Here is a 9,349-nt window from a genome sequence, read left to right on the forward strand (position 1 = left end):
GTGAATGGGCGGGGCTAAACCGCTGTAGGCTGAATAATGGAGGACACATTTTTTTGTGACATCACAAAATCAGTGAATTTTTGCTGCTCAGCTTCCATATATGGATTATATGGAACATTTTGAAGCTTAAAAAGTCGTTACGAATGATATCAAGCTCTTTCATTTAGAGGAAAAGCAAGAAGAACCTGGTTTCCATGGTCTGGACCCTTCAAGTCTCAAGTCAAGCCATGTAGCATTTAAGGTTGATCTGCATTTAAGGTTGATCTGCATTTAAGGTTGAGTGCGACTCGCTGTCACATGGACGTGCGTTAAGCCGTTGAGAGTGTTGTTTCGGGACCCGCCGCGGCCTTTTCCTCTCCGCCGCACTGCAGATGCTTCTTCACTTTCTTATTAGAGACGATGATGACGATGGGGCTGATGGCGGCGAAGAGCGACGAGAAGAAGATCCGCAGGTCCGAGAGCAGCGCGGACGACAAAGTCTGCCTGACCGTTAGCGTGTAAACCCACAGCCCGTTGTCCACTCCGTACATTAGCACGTACAGTGTCACCAGAGTCACCACGGTAATTGCCGCCCGGCGCTCAGCTGAAGCCCCGCCTCCTCCTCCTCCTCCTCCTCCTCCTGCACCGCTGCGGAGACCTTTGACCTGTCGGCTGTGGCGATAGAGAAAGATGAGGATGACGAAGCTAGCAGTGGTCATTAGCGACATCGGGACGACGTCCCTGACCGTCTGAGCTGCGCCGTTAGCGTCTTTAGTGTAAGCGGACGGGAAACTGACGAAACAAAACTGGACGTTTATGCTGTTCTCCATTAGCTTGGTGTCGTTCTTCGCCCCCACGGAGAAGACCGCAGAAGGGCCACTGATGGAGATGTTGATGACCCACACTGCCAGGAAGATGACCCATAAATACTGGGCGAAGAGAGAGCGGGCAGTCGCCCAGCGAGAGCCAGGAGGCGCGATGCTCAGGCACTGATAGCTGCTCAGCACGAAGGTCAGCCAGATGGAGAGTGCACGGGACGTCCTGTAGGATGATGATGGCATTTTAGTCTCACAATTTGACCAAAGAGTGGTCACGTTTTATACTTTATACCAATAACTGTAACTTTGGTCCATGTTTATGTGGTTGGATAGTGTAGTGGGTAACACCTCTGCCTTCTACGCCATAGACTGGGGTTCAATGCCCCACCTGGGTAACCACCCTACACTATACTAATAGGAGTCCTTGGGCAAGACTCCTAACACCACCTTCCCCTCCCTGTGTAAAATGATCAGACTGTCAGTCGCTCTGGGTAAGAGCGTCAGCCAAATGCTGTAAATGTAATGTAAACATAGACAACAGCGAGTCATACAGTGCCAGAAATGACATCATCAAGATTAGAGATCACACCACAAAGAAGTTCACGGTAATATTACAGTAAATCACTGGCCATAAGTTACTGTACCATATTAACAGTAAACTAGAAGCAGAAAGTTTGTTAACAAACGTTAAGTTGGCTTGACAAAGCTATCGCTATGAAAGTGCTATGCAGTTGCTATGATATCCCAGGTGGTTGCTAATATATGAGTGTGTTTGTGTGCGTCTTAATATATTTGTGAATATCGTACCAAAAAAAGGTCAAATATTAAACGAAGAACAGTAAGCTGCCTTTCTCAAGCCAAAATAGCAACATGACACCACAAGACTACTGTGATGTAGCTTCTTTCTCCTGTTAAGCTGTAATTATGATACGGTAATCTTATGTATAACAACTGTGACATAACACAACTCATTCAGCAGTAATGTGCTGTAAATTTACATAAAAAATGACTTTTAACTTTCATTTTACCTATAAATATATGAAAAAACAACATCAATGCATTCACCATGTTTTACACTATACACTCAGCAGCCACTTTATTAGGTACACCTGTTCAGTTGCTTGTCAACACAAATAGCTAATCAGCCAATCACCTGTAGATGAAGATGACACCCTTGCAGCCGGCGTCGTCGAAGACATTAGCGATGCGGAAGGTGGCGAGTGTTTCCAGCACACAGCGGACGCCCACCACCAGCAGGTTTGTGGACGCCAGGTGCAGGACGATGGCGTCGGCCGGCAGGAGGCGGCCCTCACGGTGCAGCGCCAGCAGGAAGGCCGAAATTACGGCGCAGTTTCCCGGAACACCAAACACGGCCAGAGAGAGATACAGCAGCCCGCGGGCCAGAAACTCAGCGTCCATCACTCAGCTGAGACAGAGGAGGTGTTAAACTGGAGGAGGTCCAGTTACTAACATTATACTGATCCTCGTTTAACTCATGAAGAGTTTGGAAGAAGGTTCGATTCCTCATTCTGAGAACTTACTAGTACTTCATTAGTCTCATAGCAGTTATGAATAATTCATAGTAGATACTGAAAAATACAGAGGAGTTACTAAATAGTTCATAGTAGATATTGATTAATTCATAGTAGTTACTGAATAATTCATAGTATATACTGAATAATTCATAGTAGTTACTGAATAATTCATAGTAGATACTGAATAATTCATAGTAGTTACTGAATAATTCATAGTAGTTACTGAATAATTCATAGTAGATACTGAATAATTCAGAGTAGTTACTGAATAATTCATAGTATATACTGAATAATTCAGAGTAGTTACTGAATAATTCATAGTAGTTACTGAATAATTCAGAGTAGTTACTGAATAATTCATAGTAGATACTAAAAAATACATAGTAGATACTGAATAATTCATAGTAGATACTGAATAATTCAGAGTAGATACTGAATAATTCATAGTAGATACTGAATAATTCATAGTAGTTACTGAATAATTCATAGTAGATACTGAATAATTCATAGTATGTACTGAATAATTCATAGTAGATATTGAATAGTTGATAGTAGTTACTGAATAATCCAGAGTAGATATAATACAGAGTAAAAAAATACAGAATAATTAGTAGAAGTAACTGAATAAAGGTTTTTTGACATTTAATAATTCACAATAAGTACTGAATAATTCATATCAATTAGTTAATTAATTAAATTAGTTATTAGTTATTAGATTAACTAAAAAATCAAACTTACTAAAAACACTTTCTACAGTTCAGATTTTACATTCTATAAATTTCACTGTAAACTTGAAAACCAGGTTAAATAAATTAGTTGTCAGCAAAAAAACACAAACGGACGCTTCAGTCGACCACTCAGCCAGTCCGTGGCTGTCCAGTCCAGAATGATCCTTGACTTCATGTCGTGTTTGAGCAGAGAATTCACCAAAACTGGACCACTAGCAAATTCATTCAGTATTAAAACAGCGTATCCAGCGTATTCATTCAGCAGATCCACACCAAGACGCACATCGTTTCTGAGTCTTACCTGATGTGCCAAGCAGGAGGACCGCCGCAGACCCCTCTGCCCGAGTGGGTCCTGTCTCTTCTCACTCCGACTCTCCAACACTGAACCCCTCCTGTCACTCTTATACTCTTCACTGACAGAACCACGGGGAGTCTGAGGCACTGCATGGTCCAGTGAACCCCCACTGAGCCCAAACTCCACCTGCCTCTCATTATCTGAATGATGCACACCTGACTGACCCACCACTGACAGCTGGACCACGTCACCGAAAGGCCTAGTCTAGCAGAAAATCTCGTTCACTCAGTTTTCTCCCCCTCACTCCAGAGCTGTGTCTGAAGTTTGCTAACAGTGCTGTGAAAAAGTATTTGATCCCAGTTTCTTCTACATTTTGCAAGTTTATCACACTTGAATGTTTCCATGTCAACATAGAAGAAGTCAGGTGAAGGGCAAATACTTTCTCACGGCACTGTGTGCAGTTAAAAAGGACGGCTTTTTGATTAAGGCGGTGGTTCTATTTCTTCAGAATTATGAGTCTCATATGGAACAGTTTCATGCTTAAATGGTGAAATGGTTCTTCAGACTGATAGAGAATGTGTTGTTATGTATCGCTGCTGGAAATCTCCAAAATGGTCACTTTACAGGGGAAGGAAAAAACCCACTTTACTTTCAATGTAAGTCAATGGAACCAGAATTCTTTCCACGTCGTTTTTGGCCGTGTCTTTTGGTCCATCCTTCATGAAATTTGCACACAATGTAAAGACCAACATGCATTTTCAAATCATGCCAAAAAGTGAAAAATGACCAAAATGGAGATACGATTCCAAAAGGTTCCATACGGAACCTTACACAGCGCATTCTCAATCAGTCTGAAGAACCATTTCACCACGCAAAGAATCATTTAAGCATGCCAATGGTTCTATATGGAACTCGTGGTTCTAAATAGAGCTATTGGCTTTACTTAGGAACCCTTCAAAAAGCGTGTAGCTAAAAAGCTTCATAGCAGGACGTCTCCATATTGTTAGCAACAAGCTAGCCAGCTAAGGTTCAGGAAACGAGTGCTAAGTAACTTTCAGGATGTGCTATCCTTCTCAAAGCAGCGGACTTTACGCTCGGTGTTACAGATTTAACCATCTCTGTGTCTGTTTTCAGCTGATTTAAGGCCCATATCACTGAAGGTCGATACTTCAGCACTGCTGTTTAGCGTTAGCCACCATTTGGATTGTGGAGCTCCAGTTAACAACACCTTGGAAAAGGTTGGAAATTCCAACTGATGGTCCATTTTCTTCTACTTTTCCTTGAGTTATGAGATCTAACTGAACTCCAACCTCACCAGAATGAAAACAGCGAACCGATAGTGATGTAGCCTGAATTTTCCCTGCTGAAAAACCCACAGAAACCATTACGTGTTTGTGTTGGTTCCTGGTGGTTTTGTAATGTGTCTTGGCTTTTTTGGCTTGATATCACCGTGTAAAAGATCCTAATGGGCTAAGATTTAACCCATGGCTGATTCTAAATGCATTTGATGGTTTCCTGATGGGATCTAAAGGTGAAACCAGGGGTCTCTATTAAAAACGCATTAGGTGTTAATCCTTTTTCAGCAGGGTGAACCAAGCCTTAGTTCACGGTTAGAGGCGGGAAATCCAGGTCCAAAGAGTAAAAACCCCTCCCCAGGATTTTGTTCCAACTGCCTGAACGCATTTGCTGCTGGTTTGAGCAAATTAGAGAAGTCAAGCAGTTGGAACAAAATCCTGGGGAGGGGTTTTTACTTTTTGGACCTGGATTCCCCGCCTCTATGGTTAAGCCATACAGTGTCAGAAATGACACAATCATGCCTATTAGAGATACTGAACAGCTCCATGTGTGATGAACAAAAGGTTCTAGACTGTCTCTGGGGCAGTTCCCCTCTTGTCTCTGGGGTGGGACCCTCAAGGCTCCATCTCAGCACCTTTAGTCAGGGAACGTAACTGAACCATAATCCACCGAGATGATCTGTTCTAAGCTGGACTGACTCCACACACCCCGCCCCGCCTCGCCTCCAGGCTTTTACTCTACTGCTCTGTTTTAAATCATTCGGTTATGAAAAGGAACAAATACCAACTTTTCACCTGGAGAACCTGATTTAAGCTCCACAATCAGACCTTAGAACCACTGTAGAACCTTGGAGGGAACGTTTACACTGTTTGTACCTTGATGAAGGAAACTACGGAGCCCTGCTGGTGACATCGCATATAAATAAAAATAATACGTGGCCATGAGTTAGTAAGGCGTGAGAACGAGATCACGGCTTAGTAAGGCGTGGCCACGCATTAGGATCACATTCCCATGCTTTATTAAGTCGTGGCCACGACTTAATTATCTCATTCCCACGCCTTACTAAGTCGTGGCCTGGAAATCACCCAGCCTGGAAATCACCCAGATTTACACGTCACATCAGCGCCGTGAGTCTATCATCAGTATTCAGACTAAAATCGTCTTCCGGGTCGATCTGATAAGAGCCGGAAGAGTTCAGAGCCAGAGACTCTTCTGCTAGGCCTTGTGCTATACCCTCTATAGGGAACGTTAAAAACATGGTATTTGTCGGACATTAGAGCACTGATCCCCTCACTGATGATCTAATTACCGCCATCTCCTCATCTGTGCTTCACTAATGAGTCCCTGGAGATCAGAGGGTTTGGTTCTGACATCTTCGCTCTGTAACAGTATCTGTTTTTCAGCTTGTGCTCAGGTCTGTAATAACAGTCCAGCTGCGCTCCAGTTCATTAACGGCATATACAGTTTATTTACAGTAGATTAATAAATACACAGGAGTCGCAAAAAGTCTTAGAGTTTTTTAGTAAAGACAATAATTAAACCACTCTAATTATTAATAACCACACTCTAATGACTCTAATTAAACCACTTCATTGCACAGATGGTTCTTTGTACGGTGGACTTGCTCTTCAGAGTGATATGTTGTATATCACTGCTGTTGGAACAAAACCCTGTTTTCCAGTTTTTGGCATAATTTAAAAATACCCATGGTCCTGTATGTTGGGTGTCAATTTCACAATGACTGGACCAAAGAAATGTCCCAAAATGACTCAGGAGAGACGTCTGGTTCCATTGACTTACATTAAAAGTGAAGTGTGTTTTTTCCTTCTCCTGTAAAGTTACAAATTTGGAGATATGAGGTTTTGATCCGACAACAGTGATATGGTTCTAGGTAGAACCTGAAAAGGTTCTTCTATTGTATGCAAGCTTGACATCGTAACAATAGAAGGACCATTTTTGGTGCTATGTAGAACCATTTTCAATACGTCCATGTACAACACATTCTCTATCAGTCTAAAGAACCATTTCACCGTGCAGAGAACCATATAAGCATCTGTAGAGCACTCATCTATACTCATCTAAATAGAACCATTCCTTTTACTAAAGAAGCCTTGAAGAACCACATTTGCTAAGAGTGTACAGCAGCAGTCAAACCTTTGGAACCAAACATTTTCATAATAAAAAAATTGATGATTGATTAAATGTATGAAAGGTTTAGCTGTATTTAATTCTAAATAAATTATATTTATTTATTTATTTATAAATAATAATTATATAAAAATGAACTAAAGTTAGAAATTGTTTTCTTTTTATTTCACAGAAATCTTTAGGCCTTTTCTGAAGGCTTAGATTGGATGGCAGTGAACCAGCGGTCTTTTGGGTGCCAGCAGCCTCAGGAGGAGCTGAGCCGAGCATACGTGTTAATAAGGACAGGAACGGTTCTTAATGTCGGGTAGGTTGTATAGTTGTTTGATACGGTTCATGTTGACAGTTTAAAGGCTTAAAGGTGCGGATTGTAAGATTTAGCGGCATCTAGTGGTGAGGCTGCAGACTGCACCCAGCTGAATCCCCCTCCCTCCCTCATCCCTCTCTTTCTAAGCGTGTAGTACCACCTGCGACAGCTGTCGTCTGTCCCAATTTCGTTTGCATTCTTCATGTTTTCTCTTCATTGACGGTGAGAATTCGCCTTCACTCACGTTTTCTTGTGATGAATAATAAGTCTGATTCTCCATTTGTCAAAATTTAGGTTCTCAAACTACGCAAAATGATCAGCAGCTCCGGCAGCGACTACCAACGCAGGCAGGGCTACAGGGGTTGGTCAGTGTAGTGGGTAACACCTCTGCCTTGTAGACTGGGGTTCAATCCCCACCTGGGTAACCACCCTACACTATACCAATAAGAGTCCTTGGGCAAGACTCCTAACACTGCCTTGGCCTCCCTTGCCACCAAATTTAACCTGCATAAAAACATGAAAGGCGCCCTCTAGAGCCAGAGTTTGGTTTGTCTGTTCTGGGTTACTGTAGAAACAAGGCGGTGCAACATGTTGGGTTTGTTGAAGAGGAGCCACTCACTGCGTAGATATGGAGGGCTCGTTCTAGACTAACTGCAACACAGCGATTTGTAGCTGATTACTCATTAATTAAAACATGGTTTCTATATATTATATACCATATTCAGTTTCCGCTAGTTTCCCCCCTAAATTTTATACACTGCACCTTTAAATGAGACCATTTCACCATTCTCAGGAACGAATCAGATATTCTATAAGATTATTAGTATTTTATAATATAATAATATATAATCATATTTGGTGCCAAAACTGACAAACAAGGAAGAAGTGGCACAATCAGAGAATTTTGATCCCATGTATATTTTAAAAATGGTAAAATTATCCTGCTGTAGCCTATAATAAATTGTTTTTGTGAGACATTTAACACTGTGTAGTGTAATAATAGTACGGAAGTATGTCACTAGAAAACTCCATATAACATATAACAGGCTGAAAACTCCACATAACAGGCTGAAAACTCCACATAACAGGCTGAAAACTCCATATAACAGGCTGAAAACTCCACATAACAGGCTGAAAACTCCACATAACAGGCTGAAAACTCCATATAACAGGCTGAAAACTCCATATAACAGGCTGAAAACTCTACATAACAGGCTGAAAACTCCACATAACAGGCTGAAAACTCCATATAACACCTAACAGGCTGAAAACTCCAAATAACAGGCTGAAAACTCCACATAACAGGCTGAAAACTCCACATATAACAGGCTGAAAACTCCATATAACAGGCTGAAAACTCCACATATAACAGGCTGAAAACTCCATATAACAGGCTGAAAACTCCATATAACAGGCTGAAAACTCCATATAACATATAACAGGCTGAAGACTCCATATAACAGGCTGAAAACTCCATATAACAGGCTGAAGACTCCACATAACAGGCTGAAAACTCCCACAGTTTGCCACCCCTGGAGAAAACAGGGCTCCCTCACCCCTGAAACCCCAGTTTAAAGGCTCTGTAGGCTTGTCCACATGTGTTTTGACTGGTACTATAAGTGTAAACTCTTCGTTCCGGTGCCGGGTGGAGATGCGAGGGTGGGGGGGGTTTATGATGCCTTAAAAACTATGTAATGAAACTTGGGAGAAGAAAGCCAGCGTGTGTGGACTTGTCTGTAATGATGTGTTTTTCATTAAGGTTGGAAATACACCTGAGGGAAATCAACTCTGTGCTCGGACCCCCAGGACCACAGGCTCTTCTAATTAACATGTCAGGGTTCGCTGGGGAGCAATGCTAAATAAATAAACACTTTACTTCACGTCACTGGAAATAGATTTGAGGTTATATCTTAAAAAAATGAAATAACAAAACGTTTAATCGGGCCGAGGCCGTCAGAGAGTTAATAGAGCTGTGCATTTTATAAAGTTTGGTGGGAAAAATGACCATTTGTGAACATAATGAGAGTAAAAAGTCATCAAATCTGACACAATCAGACAATCTAGAGCCCATGAATATCTTAAAAATGGCAAAATTATCCTGCTGTAGCCCATAATAAATTGTTTCTGTGAGACAGTTAACACGGTGTAGTGTAATAATAGTACGGAAGTATGTTACGGCAGAAAAGCAGATAAAGAAATTACGTTTTTCTGCTGAAATTTCTAAAATTTTCTCTTCCACTGAATTA

At 41.7% G+C, this 9,349-nt stretch overlaps 1 protein-coding gene across 1 annotated transcript; it reads right to left on the bottom strand.

Annotated features, from left to right (window-relative positions):
* Positions 1–308: 308 nt before the first annotated feature.
* Positions 309–2,216, bottom strand: LOC108444088 (olfactory receptor class A-like protein 1). The gene is made up of 2 exons (XM_017725061.2): positions 1,951–2,216; positions 309–1,020 (listed from the first exon to the last, which is right to left on the bottom strand). The coding sequence occupies exons 1-2, from the start codon at positions 2,214–2,216 to the stop codon at positions 309–311; spliced, it is 978 nt and encodes a 325-aa protein (XP_017580550.1).
* Between the last annotated feature and the right edge of the window lie 7,133 nt (positions 2,217–9,349).

This window comes from Pygocentrus nattereri, chromosome 21 (genome assembly GCF_015220715.1).
Source record: "Pygocentrus nattereri isolate fPygNat1 chromosome 21, fPygNat1.pri, whole genome shotgun sequence".
NCBI lineage: Eukaryota > Metazoa > Chordata > Actinopteri > Characiformes > Serrasalmidae > Pygocentrus > Pygocentrus nattereri.